This window comes from Crassostrea angulata, chromosome 6 (genome assembly GCF_025612915.1).
Source record: "Crassostrea angulata isolate pt1a10 chromosome 6, ASM2561291v2, whole genome shotgun sequence".
Classification (NCBI taxonomy): domain Eukaryota; kingdom Metazoa; phylum Mollusca; class Bivalvia; order Ostreida; family Ostreidae; genus Magallana; species Magallana angulata.
Genome location: NC_069116.1, coordinates 39815640 through 39837536, shown reverse-complemented (window position 1 = coordinate 39837536; position 21897 = coordinate 39815640). Strand labels below are relative to the sequence as shown.

The 21897-nt window shown below is 32.7% G+C and overlaps 2 protein-coding genes and 2 pseudogenes across 2 annotated transcripts; 2 read left to right on the top strand and 2 right to left on the bottom strand.

Annotated features, from left to right (window-relative positions):
• Window positions 1-1580: 1580 nt before the first annotated feature.
• Window positions 1581-2760, top strand: LOC128189285 (uncharacterized; annotated as a pseudogene).
• A 2077-nt stretch (window positions 2761-4837) lies between these two features.
• Window positions 4838-7421, top strand: LOC128189289 (short-chain collagen C4-like). Its single transcript, XM_052860840.1, has 3 exons — window positions 4838-5105; window positions 6698-6761; window positions 6889-7421. The coding sequence occupies exons 1-3, from the start codon at window positions 4868-4870 to the stop codon at window positions 7382-7384; spliced, it is 798 nt and encodes a 265-aa protein (XP_052716800.1). The 5' UTR covers window positions 4838-4867; the 3' UTR covers window positions 7385-7421.
• A 1784-nt stretch (window positions 7422-9205) lies between these two features.
• On the bottom strand, window positions 9206-10461 carry LOC128187494 (glutathione hydrolase 1 proenzyme-like; annotated as a pseudogene).
• Window positions 10462-12425: 1964 nt separating this feature from the next.
• Window positions 12426-21094, bottom strand: LOC128189657 (glutathione hydrolase 1 proenzyme-like). The gene is made up of 12 exons (XM_052861355.1): window positions 21022-21094; window positions 19543-19823; window positions 19224-19349; window positions 18818-18915; window positions 15643-15835; window positions 15296-15456; window positions 15061-15210; window positions 14763-14917; window positions 14412-14599; window positions 14024-14264; window positions 13799-13912; window positions 12426-12680 (listed from the first exon to the last, which is right to left on the bottom strand). Exons 2-12 carry the CDS (start codon window positions 19809-19811, stop codon window positions 12531-12533), a joined length of 1845 nt encoding a protein of 614 aa, XP_052717315.1. The 5' UTR covers window positions 19812-19823; window positions 21022-21094; the 3' UTR covers window positions 12426-12530.
• Window positions 21095-21897: the final 803 nt, after the last annotated feature.

Genomic DNA, 21897 nt, shown 5'->3' with positions numbered 1-21897 from the left:
TAATGTAAACGGGTCTTATAATTATAAAGCTAAGAATAACCGATTTATTTTTCAAATTTTAATTTGAATATGAATTTGAATTTTGATAAATGTGGGGTTTTTTAGTAAAAACTGTAAGAAAAGTAGCTGCAGAACTGTAGTTTTCCGGGGAAAAAAATATTGACAGACCGGAGAGCTACAGGGCCACCCATTGAAAAAATCAGTAGTAAATTGCATGAAGAATTTAATGGTACTAATTGTTTTCACAGAATTTGCGTAAAAATAAGGTAAATCAGTCGAAAACTAGCGCACGTTTTTCTGCGCAATAAATATACAATTTTTTCAATGGGTGGCCCTGTAGCTCTCCGGTCTGTCAATATTTTTTTTCCCGGAGAGCTACAGTTCTGCAGCTATAAGAAAAGAAGACCTTGCAAAGTTTACAGCATTTATCCAATGCTGTGGTAAACTTACTATCTGCGATGTTCTGAATCATGGTGTACACTGCGCCGCCAGATGGCGGTGGTGGCGTGAAGATGGTAGAATTATCACTTAATTTAATTACCAGTGGCTCTTTAATAACTGCCACGTAACTTTGTAAGTCTTTCTGGGTTATGATTCCACTTTAAAGGCAAAACCTGCCGAGTGTATAAAAAACTTATCAACAATCAAAATTAGGTAACAACAGACTTTACCCGCTTTCCGAATGTCCGCAACGACGTCATCAGCTAGGGAGCCATTCTACAGCGCATGCGGATCGTTTGCAATTGTCTCGAATGGTTTTGCCTGGAGAGGCATTTTGATAGTTTCCCCTTGCTTGTATGGTCGTCCAGTCTGAGGGGTTGTTAACATTAATAATCTGCAAGTTATACAAGTCCAACTTGAAGAAATTGTTTATGTGTTCGTAACAAACACACATGTTTGAAATCAACACGAACTATTAGTTTGATGTTACATATATTACACATGTCCTACTAATAAAAATAACCAACGGGTGCATATTGTGAATATGTACACTTATGATCAAGCTAAAGAAAATAAAGTTAGGGGGGCCCACTGCAATGTGTGCCGAAGATTAAAGAATAATAAATAGAAAAGAAAGGTAATATTCAATTGTAAGCTTTCGATTACTACATGTACTCATTGTAAAATTTTGCTGCTCTAGAGGGATAATTTATTTACATTAAAGGAGACAGTTTTAATAAGGTGATTAGACCGAGCATGCTACAACTCGCCTCGCTACATGGACAAGGAACTATTTTCATTTATAACCTGAACCTTATGTGACATTATCTAATTTTATTAATATGTAGGATGATATCTTATGCTATAAGGTAAACTATTCTCTTTTGAGAAGTTGACAGGAATAGCCTTCATCCACATCTCTTCGCAAGTCCTCTTATTTTGATTCTGGAAAACGTGTAAATGTCGGAACCGAAGACGGTTTACGCTTCGACGGTGAATTCGACCCATGTTTTGACTCCAGTTCCCCTGAATTTTTGTAACAGACCTATTATATCTACATTTTAAACATTAATGCATCCATACATCATAACCAAATCAACACTTACCCTTGCAGATAAGTGTTGTTTACACGTTTAATCATGGCAAAATTCGTTTCGTATCTTATTTTCACCGTCGTTGTTTTTTGTCCACATTTCAACGCTGAAAATGTTGACAAAAGTATTCTGTTGAATGATCCCGATCTAGTCCATTCTCAGCCATTCTACGGGAGCTTGAAACGGTTAAAACTTGCCGCTCAGGTAAACATTAACTTCGCTTAAAAAGCGGAAATTGATTCTCTTAAATGCTCCAACAAGAAACCTTCAAGCCAAGGTACATGTAACGTTGGAAACTTTTTTCTATTCTATTTTTACTAACAATTGAATCGTTAAATCAACGCTAACCGAAACCAAAAATCATGGTAATGTGTTTTGTTTTTGTTTTTTTAAATATCACCATACGCATTATTAGAAAGGGGCATAATTATGTCCGTATCTGGCGGCTTTTGTTTTTAGGTACTTGTTTAAAATGTATGTTTTGTAAAAAAAAAAAAAAAAAAAAAAAGTTTCCGTATTATATTTAAATTATCATTAGACTTCAAATGTTAATATAATTTATTAAAGCAAAATAATCTTCTCTAGGGTCTACATATAACATTTGGGTAAAGAAAAACTGTCCTTCAAACAACGGTACAAAAGCAATCTACAGTGGTAAATATATCTGTTGTAAATTAAATATCTCCGTTTTGTTCCAAATCAGAAAATTCGCGACAATTAGCACCATTTGTTTCCTTATAGTTTTAGTTGGATGAGGACATTTTAGTCAACCAGGAAAGGTGCCAATACTACTTGTCTTCCTCACAATCCGGACCCACCTCCGTCGGATTTCCAACTCATGTTAAACACGACGACAAGTCACTGTGTGGGTTTTTATATGGGTCAGAATATCAGTACACGTACAGGAATGTTGCAGTAGAAGATGATGTCCCCTGTGCAGTTTGTGATATTGGGCAAGCGTCATCCGTCATCATGATACCTGCCAAAATGACATGTCCAGCTGAATGGTCTATAGAATGTTCAGGAGTCTTAACATCATCAGCTCAGATGTCTTCTCATCATATCGGAGAGTATTTGTGTATGGATAAGAATGCAGAATATCTCACGGAGGGAGATCGACAAATCGACTATAATGGAAGGTTTGTTTTATCCCGTCTGTGGTTCCCTCCCGTGCCCGCCGTATAAATCGTCACAGCTGATATCCTGTGTTGTCTGTTCGGAATAAAAGAGCTTTCAGCGCAGTATCAGCTAACATATTGTCTGGTTTGATAATGATAAATGAAATATTAATATTCAGTTGATAAAATCTGATTGTTTGATAACAAAACAGTTATTATGCATTTAAGAAGATTATATGTCAAACTTTTATACAACTTTTGTGGAAATACTTATCCACGACCTTTTTTTCGCTAACAACCCAAAAAATCAAGAACATAAGACAATTTGAATACAGATATGAACTTAAATTGTACAACATTAAAATGGTTAATAAACAACACCTAACGTAAGAATGTAACGTAAGAATGATCAGTTTAGTATTTAATATAAAGTGCTGAAGTGCTAGAGGTATACAATAATAATTCGATAACCTGTTAGCTACTCATGAGAGAATGGCGACACTGTGTAAGGTCAGACCAAGTTTGATGGCGTCAGATGCAGTCCCAATTTCCTCACCTGACAAAAGGCAAGAGTCCCTGTCCATTCTTTTCATAAAAACGAATCGAACACCGGAAGGAAAACACCAGCAATAAACGATAAGGTTGATAATGAGAAAATGTGTCAATGATGAATTGATGATAAAGAGCCCTTTTTTCGATCAAAAATGTACTTCATTGCGCGTATATGAAACTTTAAAAAAAATACAAAAATCCAGGTAGCATTTCCACGCTGTTTACCTAGTGTAAACTCTCTTAACTTTTCATAATGTAGCTAGTCTGTACCTTAAGTGACATGTGATAAACATATCAGTTACCGTGTTCGAAAGAAACATATACATTACATTCCCTAACTTTATCCGATTTCAAGTCTTTGATAAAAATCTTCATCATGAATCAAAGGACCGGTTCACGTCGCTCCGCTCCTCCTATTCTTCATGACGAAAATTCTCTTCGTATAATCTTACTGTTTTAGAACAGAAAGACTATTATTTTGTGGAATTAAACTCAAACAAATATATAAGACATGTGGCAAAACAGAGGAAATTCGAACTAAATTCTTCCTGTTTTGTTTTACAAAAATGATATTGGCAACATTGCAAGAACAAAACTTAAGTTCTTTTTCATCAGTTAATTATCAGCATATAATTTTGCACTTTGTTGTTGGTTTTATCTCATTTATGTCTTTTGTTAATTGTATGACATGCAATGAGAAACAATTACAAAATAATCGGAATCAAAAAAAGACAGCATATTATCAAATCTGACCATTGACCCTGTATATTTTTAATACCAGAGGAATTAATACTTTTTTTAACCATTATATTTTTTTAAAAATTAAATCAAATAAAATCAAATTTTTGCTGTTCAGAAAATTGATGGAGGAAATACAGAACTCTTGTAGTATTTTTTAAAATTATTGTTTAAAAATCTAATCTTTTATATTTAATTTAATTTTAATTACAACATTTCAAAACTAAGAGAATTTCAATCATAGTGTAACAATTTGAGGGATCCTTTTTAAATTCTAAGAAAATATTCATTGACTTCGAATTCAAAAAGTAGATCATTGACGTATTCTTTTAAAAGGCAAAAATAACACTATAATCAAAGTTTTATACGATGTATTATATAGTTTATCATTATCATTAGTGTTTTTTTTTAATTCTTATTAAATGTCATCCTTATAGCTAAAATAAGCCAATATAAAAGTTGTGTTAATAAAAGATAATGTTCACAGCAAAGTTACTTGCAGTGTGGTCTTAATACGCCCCTCTATAAATCACAGACTGAAGAAATTAACTTCTAAAGAAAGCAAATTGAAAGTTACAAATATAAATTAGGCATAAAATGTCAAATAAGTCAAATTTATAAAAATAAAATTATAGATTAACAATCATAAAATGCAAATAAAATCATATTATACACTTAAATTATCAACAATACAAATTTAATGTACATTGATAAGATACATTGTCAGATGGAATTTGTTGCATGTCATGATGATATTATAAAACTAAAAAAAATTTACAACTGTTAAAACTTTTCCTTAATTTTTCCATTATCTGCCGAATTATGGCAAGCCTACAAATGACATATATTGTGTATATAAGCCTTATTAGGTTAGATCCCACAAGATAACAACCTCTTAGATAAGTTTTGTGCCACGTTATAATTATGGCGAAATTTGTTTGTTCTATAGTTTTTACGGTCGTTGCCTTTTGCCGACATTTCAACGCAAACAATGTTGACAAAAGAATCCTAATGAATGATCCCGATCTGTTCCATTCTCAGATACAAGCTGTTCAACAGGAGCTTGAGAAGGTTAATTCTCATCTCACCAATACCATCGCCGCTCAACAAGCGGAAATCGAATCCCTTAAACAAATTACCAACAACCGATATGCAAACCAAGGTAACATTGTAATTCTTGAACATTGAATAGTCCTAGATCTATTTACAAATATTGTAAATTTCTTATATTACGCGAGTACTTAATTCCGCGATCCAGCTGGATTGTATCAAATCGCGGGAATATAAAATCGCGAATGTGGACATATTTTTTCTTTCTCTTATGGTTCTCAACTCTCAGGAAATAATCGCGAGATTTTAAAATCCGTGGAGTGTGCTTCTCGCGATTTTACGCGGATATTAATTCCTCGCGTTTAATTAGGAATCTACAATATTTCCTACAAGAACTAGAATATTAGGGATAAACAAGATCAAATTTAGAGGATGGGATAAATACACGCTGCACAGTACCATTATCGTTTGTCAACTATAACTAATAAGATAAACATTATAACATCGAGAAAGATGAAGTTGACAAATAAATGTTTTTACCGAATGTTTGATTTGGGGTTTGCTTTGTTCATGTTGTTATAGGTACGCATGGTCACGATTTAAGCTACGCACTTTCCTTTTTTATGTTTGCAGTGTGCTTTATTATAATCTGAATACCAACCAATATTAAAGTGTCAGTTATCGAGTTAAATCGAGATGTAGATTTCAGAATTATTTGTTATCTAAGCAATGCACAAATCATTTTTTTACTACAAATTGCAAAATTTCTTCACAAAAATGAATGCTTAAAAACCCTCTCGTAACTATTTATAAGAAACTACCAAATAACAAGTTGGCAGTAAGCAAGTGGAATGAAAATGTATCTCTTCTGTTTGATGCATGCAAGCTAGTAAAATAAAATAGACAATTTGTTATTAGTGTAACGTGCAAGTCGCGACCGACCTGTGTTTTTTTAACTGGTGTATGTCTTACACCCAAGCGTTGCACCAGGTCCGTTAACCTGATATATCTCTTTTTTTGTTGACCGCAATATCAAGAAGAGCAATTTCCTATTCATTGGATGACCACTAACTTTGGTCGATGGATGTCTTCTGCAAATATTAATCACCGTTGTCCTGCCATCCAAATAATATTCAAATCACTGCATCAACCTCATGCTACCTCCCCTTCTGTCCATGGTGCGCCTTTAGTTCTGTATTCTACTTATAATGCCTTATTCAGGGCTTAGATCCAAGTGAACACAAACCCAGAGAGAACACATTTATCTATTCCAAATTGCCTTCTTTACGTCTCGTAAATGCCAATAGATCGCTAGTAATAGTTTGTTTCTTAATTTAGAAAATTATTTGTACTTAAAAATTTTGTTTTAAATCTATGTTAAACCTAATTAGAATATGCTTAAAACAAAACTTTGAAGGGATATTAAACACATGGAAACAAAAATAAGGCACGGACATTTCTTACCTACATGTAGGAAAGACTTGTAAGCTCAATATGTTGCTTTTTATTTACATACAAACCTGTCCTACAGTACCACAACGAAGCATTGCAAACAATGAAATGAAAATTTTTCAGCTCAAATCCTGACTATGCCCCTTTCAAATCAAAGCGGTGTTAATTCAATATATCTTACCGTTTCTGTAGCTGCTAGTGAAGTCTTAAAGACATTACCTTCTAAAGCTATGCTCATTTAATGTTTTCTAGGATCTACTTATACTATTTGGGGTAAAAGAAATTGTCCACCAAAGAACGGAACGGACACAGTCTACAGAACTGTGGTAATTATACTTCTTTGTAATTCTCATCGTCTGTACCTACATAACGTTCCTGACATATTTAGTACAGACATGTATGTAAGATTCTGCACTTTTGATATGGGACACTACCTATGTGTTTAAAGGTATTGCTGGTGGAGGACATTATAATCGAGATGGAAACGGCGCCAATACCCTTTGTCTCCCACACAATCCGGACCCAGCTCCATCGGATTTTCCAACTCATTTCCAAAATGACGACAGGGCATCGTCAAGCTTTATATATGGATCAGAATATCAATACACGTACAGGAATGTTGCAGTAGATGACGATGTCCCCTGTGCGGTGTGTGATGTTGCGCATGTGTCATCAATTATTATGATACCTGCCAAAATGACCTGCCCTTCGAAATGGTCTATTGAATACGCAGGAGTCTTAACAGCAGCAAGTCAATATTCTGGGCTTGCTATACGAGAATATTTGTGCGTGGATGAAAATGCTGAATACCTTATGGACGGAACTAGACAAAATTTCGATGGTAGATTGTTTTATCCCGTCCAAGCGGCCTGTGGTGCCCTCCCATGTCCGCCGTACAAAGAATCACAATTGATAGCTTGTGTAGTGTGTTCGAAATAAGAGTTGAAAATTCATCAACAGCTCAAGATAAGGGTTGTGGTTTTTCATTTAATAAAGAAATATCAAAATTTATTAAACTTTAGCATTGCTTGTAAAATGTGTTATTGTCAATGTAAACATTTAAAAGTGTGAATTTTACACCTTAAAGTGTGAAATTTACAGATTAAAGTGTAAAATTTACAGATTAAAGTGTGAATTTTACAGATTAAAGTGTGAATTTTACAGATTAAAGTGTAAAATTTACAGATTAAAGTGTAAAATTTACAGATTAAAGTGTGAATTTTACACTTTAAAGTGTGAATTTTACACTTTAAAGTGTAAAATTTACAGATTAAAGTGTAAAATTTACAGATTAGAGTGTGAATTTTACAGATTAAAATGTGAATTTTACAGATTAAAGTGTGAATTTTACAGATTAAAGTGTGAATTGTACAAATTAAAGTGTAAAATATACATATTAAACTGAATTTTTCACTTTAAAGTGTGAATTTTACAGATTAAAGTGTTAAATTTACAGATTAAAGTGTGTATGTGTGGCACTAATACGCTTCCGTAAATAGGAGACAAACATGCACCTTTAAAAGCAAAATGAATGCATGCACTGTCCATCTATGATGAAAATCAATATCATTTCCAATATTATAACCCATTTGAAAATAATCTTACTTCTCTCTCTCTCTCTCTCTCTCTCTCTCTCTCTCTCTCTCTCTCTCTCTCTATTTCGTATATTTATTACACTGTACATTAGTTTGGACTGATAGGAAATACAAGTTTCATGTATTTAATCTATTATTGCACTTAATATATCCTAAGATAAAGATCGTCAAACAGTATTTTCCAGTCCAAGCTTCGACTGCTCCTGTAAAACATTTATTTAGTATAGCCCGGAAGATGGATGCAGTTCAAAGATGAACCCTTTGAAACTTCGATCATAAAGTGCAACAGCAATCTTTTGTCTTAAAGTGTCCACAGTAGAAAAAATATGATTAAAATATATTAAGAAATATAACTAGGGAAAACCATCTGTTTATAAATTAATAAAATTAAGTGTCGAAAATTATAAAGATTTGTGTAATCTGGGGATATATCTGTATTTAGCTTTTAAAAACCGCAACATTATTCCATAAATTGTTTTTTGCTACGCATGTAATTCTGTGTCTCTATTTCGTATCTGATATTGTATCATGCCAAATGTCTATAAATATCATTTTACTTATGTAATATGCTGTTCATAATGCCACAAGATGATTATATATGGAGCAAATAAAGAATGACTCTTGTTAATCATTGAATTTGAACCTGATACTGAGCATGAAGCTGTAGATATGTTAAAGAGTGTTTTATATTTGAAACATTTGCAAAAACTCTTTATTAGCTTTACTTTAAAAAAAAGTACACTGTAATGGTAATGGTAATGCATTACATAACTCATGTAATGGTAATGTAATGCATTACTTCAAGAAAAGCAAGTAATGGTAATGGTAATTTAATGCCCAAATTCATGAAGTAATGGTAATGTAATGCATTACTTTACAATGTAATTCGCCCCAAGCCTGCTATATTTTGATAAAAAAAATTGCAAACGTGATCTTTTTTCTACCGAAAATGTGTCTGGACCTTGTTAATTCATCCTCACAATGTCAGGGGTCCTTGAGTCCACTCGTGGCCTCAGGACCCCTCACATTGTGAGGATGTTGTTAATTGCGCTACAATTTATAAAAAGGACTTAAAACAATAATGAAAGACTCATAAGTATATACGTCTTAACATTAAAACAGATCCAAACAAATCTATCCAATTAAAGGAAATCAAGGATACTTACTAGAGATTAATGGTAATAGTTAATGAGGCGGCATCTCCATTTGGCACCAAAATTGCTAGATGTGATTTTCCGGTTTTTGATTGGTCGTAAAATGTCGAACCATAATACATAAAGTCATGCGTTGAAGTGTCCAAAATTTTGGATCGAACGTTATTAGCATAACTTGATGATGTCATATTTTTTTTAAAATCTATAAAAATTTAATATTCAAAACACTTTCTTAAATGACAAGCAATGAAAAATAATTGATGTGACTTTATCAATAAATAAGACAAATGCAATAACATTTCTGACTGTTGTGTAAGCAGGGAACCGCTTTCTAGTTTTCTACGACACCGTAGAGTAATTCTACCTCATCAATATGATTCTTAAAACTCTGACTCTCCATATCCGGGTCCCCGAGACTACTTCTTTTTGCGTACGCAAATTTCATGGCTTCAACTATTCTGTGCCAGGTTAACGTTGATTTTTCAGTTGTAGAAACACTGTCTGGTGTAAATCTATATTCTATCGAAAAAGTTTTTAAAAAAAAACAACAACCCAAAACATCGTAAATACTTATCACATATGAATTTATATCAGTTTTTATCGTAGTATAAAGGGCTGTATAATTAAAAAGCTAAGAATAACAGAATTTTTCATATTTGATTTTGAATATGAATTCGACAGTTGATAAATGTGTTATTCAATAACAAACATAAGAAAAGAAGACCTTGCAAAGTTTACAACATTTATCTAATGCTGTGGTCAAACTTACTGTCTGCGATGTTCAGAATCATGGCGTACACTGCGCCGCTTGATGGCGGTGGTGGCGTGAAGATGGTAGAATTATTACCTAGTTTAATTACCAGTGGCTCTTTGATTACTGCCGCGTAATTTTGTAAGTCTTTCTTGGTAATGATTCCACCTTAAAGGAAAAACCTGCCGAGTGTATAAGAACTTATCAACAAAAATGCACTTATTAAGTAGAAATAGACCTTACCAGCTTCTCGAATGTCTGCAACGACGTCATCAGCTAGGGAGCCATTATACAGCGCATGGGGGTCGTCTGCAATTGTCTTTGATAGTTTCCCTTTGCTTGTATGGTCGTCCAGTCCGAGGGCTTGTTAACAATAATCTGCAAGTTAAACATATCCAACTTGAAGGAATTGTATATGCAGTAGCAACAAACACATGTTTCAATTAACACGGCTTATTAGTTTAATATCAAACATATTGCATATCTTTTACTAATACAAATAACCAACGAGTGCATATTGTGAATATGTACAGTTTATGATCAAGCTAAAGATAGAGAATTTAGGAAAAGAAAGGACGAAGAGAAAAATATCATAAATAGAAAAGAATGTTTATATTCAATTGTAAGCTTTTGATTACTACTGATCTAAATATTATGCTGCTTCTAGAGGGGTATTTTTTTCATTAAAGGAGACAGTGATACTAAGGTGATTAGACCGAGCATGCTATGAAGCAACCACTAATGATACAACGTCCACTAATGATATAATGTTGCATTAGTGGTCAGGATGTTGACCACTAATGATATAATTTTATCATTAACGAACAACCTACCCGTCCGCTAATGATATACTTTCAGATTTATATCATTAGCGGTCAAAAACCGTAACCTCTAATGATATGAAAAAAAAGAAAAATAAGTACTATCTTGACCACTAATGATACACATTTGCATACATTTTCAATTGCATTAGTGGATGGATTTGCAACCTCTAATGCTATAATATGATATAATTTAATATGATATATATATATTTATATATATATATATATATATATATATATATATATATATATATATATATATATATATATATATATATATATATATATATACATATACATATATGTTAAATTGTATTTGAGTACACCTGCGCTCTATACTTACAAAGGCAAAGTATCAAGGGAAAATGACGATACTAGTATTTACATTTGGAAAAAAATTGCTCAAGTGACGTCATAGATAGACAGGTCAGAGACAATGGTGACTAATGTTGAGTCAAATATGTTAGACAACCTCTGTATAACGTTGGATAAAGATTTGATACGATACTACAAAAAATTAGTTAAAATTGGGAGGGGCAGTTATTTGATCGTATATATAGTCCTTTATATATTTATAAGTATATGCGCCTGGATTTCAGTCTGTCTTGTTTCATCGTGCATTGGATATATCTTGCCAGTGCAGTGGTTGTCATTTTATTTTTCTTCAAAACGCGTTTCTACATGTCTTTTCGTCCAATGTAACGTGTTCAGGAGTATGAAATTCCTGAATGCGATGAAGCATGAATAGTGCTCTCAGCTTATATAGGGGGTGTGTAGCGATGAGCAGAACAATAGAAATCGACAACTAATATGGCGGTAGTCGGAGATAAAAGGGAAATATTGCGTATTTATGAATTCATGTCAGCTTTAAAGTAGTAGAAGTTACTGTAAACGTATTATATTTGGCGTGTACGATATGTTGCGGAAATTAATTTCTGAACAAGTTGGCTTGGATTTGAATTAGCGTATTCCAGAATGTGACTATTCATATGCATTTATGCATGGCATTTAGCGATGTACTTGATTTAGCGGAAGTCGCATTCCGCCAAAAGCGCTAAATTGAATACACAGCTAAATGTAGTACGTTTACGTTTTCAGAATTTGCTGCCTATCATGCAAACGACACCCACCCACCCACCCAATTTATTATTTTGGTGATATCGATGTCAATAATATGTTTTTTATATTGTAGAATGTTGATTGAAGTAAAACTGAAAGTTGATTGTACCTGTATATAATGTAATAAAAGAGTCTGTTGCAATCGCGCAGGCGAGCTGTTCCTATATATTGGTGTTTTGAGTTTTAGTTTATAAATATTTTATGTTAGTTTGAACGGGTGAATTAGAACATAAAGGGTATTATGTGTACCCTATTGAAAATGACTTTTAAAATTCATAGTTTAAATCTGATGTAGCTAAAAATGAAATAACCAGAAAAACATGTACTCACGAATATTTTGCAGTGTGTACAAATGAATATTTCTTTTTGGATATTTCGAGACTTTTGTCATAGATTAAATGTGATAATCACAGATGCTTGTTTGGATTAACGTTAACGTCCAGCAGTTCAAATATGACAACAGTCAGTTTTTATTTTCTAATGTTTCAAAAAGTAAAAAATCCACAATTTCATATCCACTAAAAAAAAACACACACAAAAATAGACTTAATTTTATTTATCGTTACACGTACAATATTAAAAAGAATTTTATAGAAACCAAAACTATTTTATATTTTAGCAATAATAGCGACAAAGTAGGATTTAGTATCCATCCGAAACTCCTCTTTTTCTGTAGTCTGCGTTAGCGGTTATCTTGCCTTCCTCGAGTTGCAGAATACCCTGAACAATAGAGCCAGCACTGGCAGACATTGTGATGTTGTGGCCGATCCGTCTTAATCCGTTTATAACTTGCTGTGATAAATATAAAGATAGAAATCAAAATCACATATATGTGACATTTTGTAAAGTTTTACATTTTGATGTAGAAATGTTACTGATAATAGTTGCCTCATTTCTTTTCTGTTTAGAAAAGTAAGAAAACATATTGTAAAACAAAATTCTATTGCAAAACAAAAATCATGTTTGCTCATTGCGTGTTGATAAAACATGTCGAAGTTGAAAAAGAGTTTATCAAAAAAGAACATCACTAAAACATCTTACTTATAATTTTCATAAACGTTGGAACAATAAAGCTAGATTGAGGGCAGTAAAGAAATTTAAATAATATGATTGCTTTTTGTGTCAAAAATATTATTTGTAGTACATGTATAATTACCAAGGGTGATGATTTTCAATTAGTCTTTAGGTCATCTTACAGTTCTAAATTTTGTTTAATATCAGAAATGATTTACAATAAATTGATCGCATAAAATGGGGATATCTAATGAATGACCAAAGGCAATTTTTAACAACGTATATTTTCAGGTAGGATTGAATTCAAAATATATCAATGCCTGCTTAATGAAGACAAAACGTGTAATATAAGGCTATTAGTACATAGTTGAGAGTTTTGATAATATAATCAATAATAAATTGAATATCAAATATTTTTAAGAACTACATGTATTAAATTTGAAGTGGAATACATTGAATTACAATAGTGTTTATGATAATTAATATCAAAGCGGAATTTTACTATTCATAAGTCATATATTAAATGTTTCATTACTTCCCACTACTATTAATTACTAGTAAATAGAAGTAAGAAAATCTAGTCACGTCTTTTTTTGGAACTGATTTTCATTTTTTATAAAATGTTCAGATGTTATTTGATTTATTAATAGAAATTTTGTCAACGTGAGTAAATGTGCTCAAAACTTTAAAAAAAAAAAAAAAAAGGAAAGTAAACTAAATATACGCTATTTTGTTATGAAGTTAGTTATCATCTCCAAGAGAAACACAAAGAAATTGCTAACAAAGACTTGAATGATTAAGTGTACTACAGCTTTAACCATATTACTTTGCATAACTACCAAAGTGCAGAAATAATCACGTTTACAGAAATCTAAAGAAAAATACATGTCACTTACAGGATTAAATCCTTCTTCAACAGTAATGTAGGCTGGTAACAGCTGATGATGAAGACGTTTGTGGTCTATGGCTTTCTTTATTCCGTACTTAAACCACAGGGTTTCAATGCTAACCTAACAGATAAGGAACTTTTACTGCGAAATAGTCACGGTTTTCTTAACTCGGAGGATTCTAAAAAAATCGGCAGAGATAACATACAAAATTCTAAGGACAGAATAACTTACTAAAGCTGTGGAAGTGGTGATTCTAGTACCGCCGGAAGCTCCCACCACTAACGTGACATGTCCGTCAGAGTCCGCCACTATACTGGGACACATGGAGGACAGAGGTCTTTTCCCGGGCTTGATGAAGTTTGCAGCAGAAGCTGGAACTCCGAAGGAGTTCACTGTGTTAGGTGTTGAAAAATCGTCCATTTCGTTGTTAAATATTATCCCTGTTCTTTTTCCAACAACCTTTGAACCAAAACTATAACACACATTTGATAACCTAAGTTGGTTATCCATAAAATGATGGTTGAATGTAGTTTGACACAATAATATTGATATAAAATAATAATGCTCAATTCATTTTAACTATTTTAATGAATGAATAAATAGAATTTTTAATACTCACAATAAATTAATGGTGCTAGTTAAAGAAACGGCATCCCCATTTGGCGCCAAAACTGATAAATGTGATGTTCCGGTTCTTGATTGGTCGTAAAACGTTGGTCCATAATACAAAGTGTCAAACGTTGCAGTGTCCGAGATTTTAGAGCGAATGTAATCGGCGAAACTTGATGATGTCATGTTTTTTACAAGCTGAAACAATTAATATTGCAGTCTGACCCAAAATTTTATCAAGTGAATTGCAATTTTTAATCAATTATATAGTGATGTTCGAATAGATTTAGAACATTGAAATTTCATCAAACCTAAAAACAACGGAAAAACAGATAAAAAAAAACGGAAAGACAAATTTTACCTCATCGATCTCATCTTTAAAGGTCTGACTCTCCATATCGGGGTCCCCCAGACCACTTCTTTTTGCAAACGCAAATTTCATGGCCTCCACAATTCTATGCCAAGTCAACGTTGACTCTTTGGGGGTCGAGACACTGTCTGGGTTAAATCCATATTCTGCCGGGTAAAAATTTACTATCATTCAAATTACCATCTTTTTAAAATAATTTCCTTGATATCATTTTTGATACATAATCATACCGTGGTTTAATTATATCTAAATTGTTTTAAATTCGGAAAACCAGAAATAATCAACTTACTGTCGGCTATGTTAAGAATCATGGCGTACACTGCGCCGCTAGATGGCGGTGGAGGCGTGAAGAGGGTAGAATCGTCGTTCAGTTTAATCACCAGGGGCTCTTTGATTACTGCCACGTAGCTCTGTAAGTCTTGTTTAGTAATGATCCCACCTACAATCATAAAAGACAAGAATTTATGTTAGAACGTGCAGGCATTAATTTAACACAAACAAAAAATTAACTGAAAGCAACTAACCCGCTTCCTGAATGTCCGCAACGACGTCTTCAGCCAGGGAGCCATTATACAGCGAATGCGGATCATCTGCAATTGTCTCGAATGTTTCTGCCAGGAGTGGCATTTTGATAGTTTCCCCTTGCTTGTATGGTCGTCCAGTCTGCGGGTTTGTTAACGCTAATCTGTGGTAAAAAATATAAAAAAGAAAAATTCATATATAATCAAGTCTTATCATCTGGAACAACATTAGTTCTAGCGGTTAACAAGAGAAAATTGAAAGGATGGTAGCAACAAGCTTATAATCATAACAACTCAACAACCTAACAGTTTCTAAAAGTAAGCACAACACTAACTAACCTTACATGTACCTTAAATTATCCTTTCTTAAAAGAACTGTCGTCTGCTCTTCAATGGCGACTGCCAATGGTTCACTCACGTTCCATCCTTCACGGAGCTTCTTGATGGTTGGCTGAAAGAGGTCTTTCCATGGAAGTTTTCCGCCAATTTTCCAAGCTTCATACAAACCTTTGATTTCCCCAGGAATACCAATTGCTAGGCCGCCTTTAAATGTTACACTAGTACTGTTCATGCATTAAATTATAATACCAGTTTTTTTTTAAAATACGAAATCGACTTTTAATTCTTGTTTCTTCAAAAGCCGAGTAAGATAAGTCATGATCAGCACTCAGAATGTATGATGTAGGGTTTATTGTTCTTTCTTTATTATTTAAGGTCAATAACTAATGAGAGAGGACTGTGTAGCCACGAACTTTAAAAAACTAACGCACTCTGAAATTTTTTTTAAAGTGCGTTAAATTTGGGATCAAATCATCGTACTTTGATAACAAAAATTCAAAGTGCGTTTAATTTGGGACCAAGTTAACGCACTTTGAAAAAAAAATTCTAAGTGCGTTATGACGGTACATCAACAAGTTTTCTTATCGGGACACTTAAAGGGGCAAGGTCACGATTTTGGTCAAATTCTATATTTCTGTTTTTATTATGTACAATGCTTTTGGAATGCATTTCTAATGATCAAATGAAAATTGAGAGTCGGTTGTTGAGTTATCAGCAAGATATATGGATCACAGTTCTTTGTCATGTAAACAAGGCTCGTGCCCTGTTTTTGTTTACAGAGGTTCATTTTACCGGTAAAAAAACTTTTTCAAGCTGATTTGTTGATGTTCTAATTAATTTTAAGCATAAATAAACAGTTCTTAATGTTAACGCATTCATTCTAGGTCTAAAACTGGAATTGTCACTTCAACATTCAAAATGTAAACAAAAGTGTTGTTTACATATCAAAGAATTGTGAGCTCTGTAACTTCCTTACAACTCAACAAATGGCACTAAAATTTTGGTTGCCTATTAAAAATGCCTTACTGAAGCATTGTAAACATTAAAATCAGAAAAATATTTTTTGACCAAAATCGTGACAATGCCCGTTTGAAAAATAATATGTATAAAGCAAAAAGTCTGGACTTGAAATTTCTAATATATTGATATGATGATTTGGTAACACTAGTGAATCTAACTTACCGTCTTTGAGAAAGGGGATGGGGGATGGGATTAACCAAATATACAGGTCGATTACTAGTACATCAGTTAATTGATTACAGGAAGAAGGTCCTTAACTACTCATATTTCCTTCCAAAACATATGATATTCAGCAACAAGGAGAAAACGTGTAAGAACGAAAAAAGAAAAATTGATGTTAATCAGTGACATTAAAAAACAAAGCTGGCCATACAATATTTTCTACATTAGTTAAAAATCTGTAAGGGTTTCAACATAAACCCTCTTTTCTAATCAAATAAATCACTTCATTTAAAAAAAAAGTTATATTGCCAAACACTAAATTATTATAAACTTTCTATTTAGCAGAAGGTGTGGGCTTTTTTTCTCGCACTGATATTTTAAGAGGTCATATTGCTTTTGATAAACATTACTAACATATCCTTTTTGTTTTATAAGCACATGCAATTGAAGCCAGTTGTAAAATGTTATACACTGATCTCCCTTTTTTATATATTTATATATATATATATATATATATATATATATATATATATATATATATATATATATATATATATATATATATATATATATATATTGTTATTGGCGTACTAGCCCAATGTACAACCATAGAAATAAATTTGCTAGATACATAAAAAAAGGACAAGGCAATTGGCAATTGCGATGCAGTTTATATTATATTTAGATAACTAAAACCTCATGAGTTGTTCTTAATGTGTAAATTGTCAAACTACATAAGCTTCTAAGAAAAGAATTCTGATCGAGAAACAGTTTATCAAGTCAGCTGAGAATGCAATTTTAACAAAGTTAAAACAATAATTTACTATATACATAAGAATCAATTATTTCGACCAAACCCTAAACAATTATTTTTCAAAGTGCGTTGACTTGGTCCCAAAATCTACGCACTTACAATTTTTTTTTCAAAGTGCTTAATTCTTAACGTGTTGTAACAGGGCTGTCAGATGCATAATAAGATTAGATAGCATCACTAGCTTTTCAACGGTCTAAATAACGCGAGAGAGAAAATCTTTATTTTGCGCCTTATTTAAACAGTGTGTGAAACTAATGACGGGCCATGAAATATGTTACCCATTATGAAACATATCTTCATACATTCATCGTATTCTGTTTTGTATTTTTTTTTTAATTTTGAAAATTACAAGGAAAATACAAGATGTGGAGCAATTAATAATAAAGTACCATAGCTGCAAGACCAATGAATTTAATATTTGTCAGTGTTAGAAAATGATTTTTTACAAATGTAGATACAATAATGGCATTCTTCTTCAGAAAACTTTATTTCAACAATAAAACGCCTTTTTAGTGATTCGTCCGGGTTATGAAGGTAGGGACATTGCCGAAAAATACATAACCCGCGTTTCTGCAGTTTTTGAAAATAAAAGTATTTACTCAAAGTTTTAATAAGACGCAATACAAATCGCATATTTTCATCTTTTAAATCTAATTTCTTTTTACTTTGATGCTATCTAATCTCCTCGTACATCTTACAACCTTTTCTCTCTAATGTCTTATTTTATGGTAATAGTTTTCATGAAGATTAGTATGCTCTTTTAAAAAATGCGACCGACCGATCCAGTCCAGTTGAATATTATTTATATAAAAGGTGAAAAGTTTGCTCATTTTTTAAAGCGATAGTTTGCCAAAAGTCAAGGGACTAATATATCGCGATCGTGAGAATAGGTTTTTTTCAAATACTATTTTGGATACTAGACGTCTTTTAGTCTTGAAGTATGAGTACATGCTAGAATTTTTTGTTATCATTTTGTAAATCATCGTCTTCAATTGGACGGAGGTTTTCTTTGTGCTAATACATATTTCTACAGCAGAACAAAGTCATTTTTACGTGTTCTTATTTTGAAATCCATTAAAGGGGTTCAAACCCTTGAAATAACGGTCATTAATCTTTCAATAATGCTCTCATAAAACTCATCTTTCATACTATATCTCTCATACTCCCACCCGGCCATTTTTTGTTCTCACCCTCAGTTGATGATTTATCCGTGGGTACAAACATGTCCTCCGATGCTGCCCCTGGCGCCATCTCACGGGCAATTATTGTGTAAGCTGTGTTCTTTTCCCTTCATAAAATCAAAGCCACATGCAATACACTTGTGAACAATAGTTTTTGTAAAAAAATATTTTCATATAATGCAATTCTGCATTTATATGTGTCCACTTATGAAAAAGAAAAGGTTGTTTAATAAATTCTAAAACGATAAATCATTATGTTAAGCATAATGTCTAGAGAATAGCATAGTGATTATTTCATATTACACACACACACACACACACACACACACACACACACACACATTCACCAATGCATATTTCTTCCTGTGTAGATTTGCGTTAATTTAGAAATCTTTACAAACGCAAATATTAATACCTATTATATATGGTCATGAAATGGCCCCCTCCTATACCGCAGCTGTGGCTGTTTTCTACACATTGACAAAGAATGGTGGCGATAGTAGCGTCCACAACGGACCCTTGTCGACGTCCCATAATTTCCCTAAAATAAGATAAAGTGAAAGTTATTGATCATTCATGAATAACAAATTGTTTCTAAAGTAAATATATTGAAATTATCTGCCAACCAAAGAAATTGCAATTTTTAATTTATTACGATTACTCTTAAGATAATCGATAAAAGAAATGTGGATCGTGAAGATAAACAATAATTTTTTAATAATTATTATACTAACACGCCAACTTGTGCGCAGTTCCCTGTGTCAGAAGATATTGCGGCAAATCGATATTGCCCCTCAGTGGATATGGAAACATCAGAGGGTCTTGTGTAACTGTGGAGGGGCGGATGAAGATCGGGGGCGCTAGATTCAGTTCCTATCTCACCACACAGTGGATGACGGTCGTCTCTGCCCATACTTCTTATATAATCAAATCCGCTCCCAAGGGAAACGATTTGGCCGTTGACGAGGAAAATGGTAATGATGAGTAAATGACCACAACCCATTTTCCTCTGTTCCTTTTGAACATTATTAAATGATGCTTTTTAAAACATAGCCTTAATAAACAAAAAATGAATGAAGTTGCGTTCAGCGGAAAGGGGTTTTCATGACAAATAGAGTAAAATGATTTTTATTGTTCTAAAGAAAAGGATGTTCTTCAGATAATTATGATACCAATATTTTCAAATAATACACATGCAATCATCACAAGTTTTCGTCGGATACGTTGAATTGACGTCATGAATTTTTAAATATCATTGCATCGTCATTAGTGTATTGGGGGAAAAAAACAATAATTTTATCAAATTCAAAACAATATTTTTCTTAAACAAAATATGAACATCAGAATTAGTTCATGCATGCATAACGTACAATTTGTTCATATACTACACTTTTAACACCTGTGACATCAGTGCTACGTATTTCGCAGATTTTCTTTGAACCTGTTTCGGTGCTGTCGAACAAACGTCTGAAGAACAAATAAAAGATTTATTTCTATTTTTCTCAGAGATAAACATTTTTTAAAAAATAGAATTGACGACAGTTACAACGCATTTTATGTCCGGTAGCTGAATCAAAAAATATATATAGTTTTTTGTGTATCGAGAAAACTGTCACTATCATTAAATATCAAAATTTTTAATTCATGATGAAATAAAGATAATGCCAAAGAAAATTAAGATAAAAAACATTAAATAATCGTCTCTTGTTTTTAAAGTTGAATCTTAAAGTTGAATCCTCCATATACATTTGCATTTTAGGATTCGTTTAGTGGGTTGTGTGATTGAAATAAAATACAAATTGAACATCCAGGTTTTTTTCATAATTATTCTAAATGATGAAAACCGGTTTTTTATTTCATTTGCGTAAATTATTTGTGTAAAAGCGGTAGTTTGTTTTGTTTTTTTTATTATTTACAATAACCGATATAGTTTTGCATTGTTTTGTTCGGATAAGAGATGGGCGCTATTATGATGTCTGATACAAATTATATTCACAGTTCTCTTATAGACAATTCTGACTAAAGAATGCAAAGATACTCGTTAATTTGATGAAATAAAACGAAGAAAAATAAGCAATGTCTTTTTAAAATTGACTCGATACATTCTTTTGTTAAATAAAAATTGATTACATGCACTTTCAATGAAGAAAGACCATTTATTAAAAGAATTAACTTTGATAGATATAGAAACCTAAATAAATATACAACGATACCTGTATTCGCAGTGAACAATGAAGTCAGTTTGAAGAGCAGATATTTTCACACAGCACAAAAAGACTATAGCTAGTTTCTGCGCAGCTTTCAATTTCTTTTATAGTTTAAATGTCGGTCGTACTAATTTTCATAAAACTACTGATAAGATCGATGTGATAGCAAATCTACAATAATCCCGGGTTCAAAAAAGTTCAAAAATGAATATACATATGTACTCCAAAAGAAATTACGCGAGATATCGGCTATTGCTTTATTGATTATAATTTTGAACAGATTTATTGATGGCTTAAATGAAAACAAGTTCTAAAAACTACTAGTCTTCTCCTTAAACAGGCACGTAGCATCGTTTTTGAAAGGGGGGGGCCAGACCCATCCAAAAAATCTTGACAAGCAAAAAAAAAAAAAAAAAAAAAAGGGAAACTTAAAGTTTCCAAAAATCTTCAAAATCCTAATCCGTGGGGGGAGGAGTAGACTCAACTATACTTCCAAAAAAATTCTTCCCTACCAAAATTTTTTTTCCTCCAAATCATGAAATTCCTAATCCGTGCGGGGGGGGGGGGGGGGGGACGGGTAACTTCAATTTGACTACTCATTTCCTTATTTTCATATCAATTTTTTACTAACTTCCACTAAGTGGGGGGGGGGGGGGTCAACTCCATTATAATTCATTTTTTGATACATAAATTTTAAAAAATTTGTTGCTGAGAGAAAAAGTGGGGGGGGGCAGCCCCCCCCCTGGCCCCCCCTGATGCTACGTGCCTGTTAGATATAACAATAATTGCCATGCATTTAAATTTAAATCAAAAGGAAAAATCAAAATCTAGCCTACACTTAGGAAAATTAAACTGGTCCTTGTTTCGTATGTTGTATTGTGA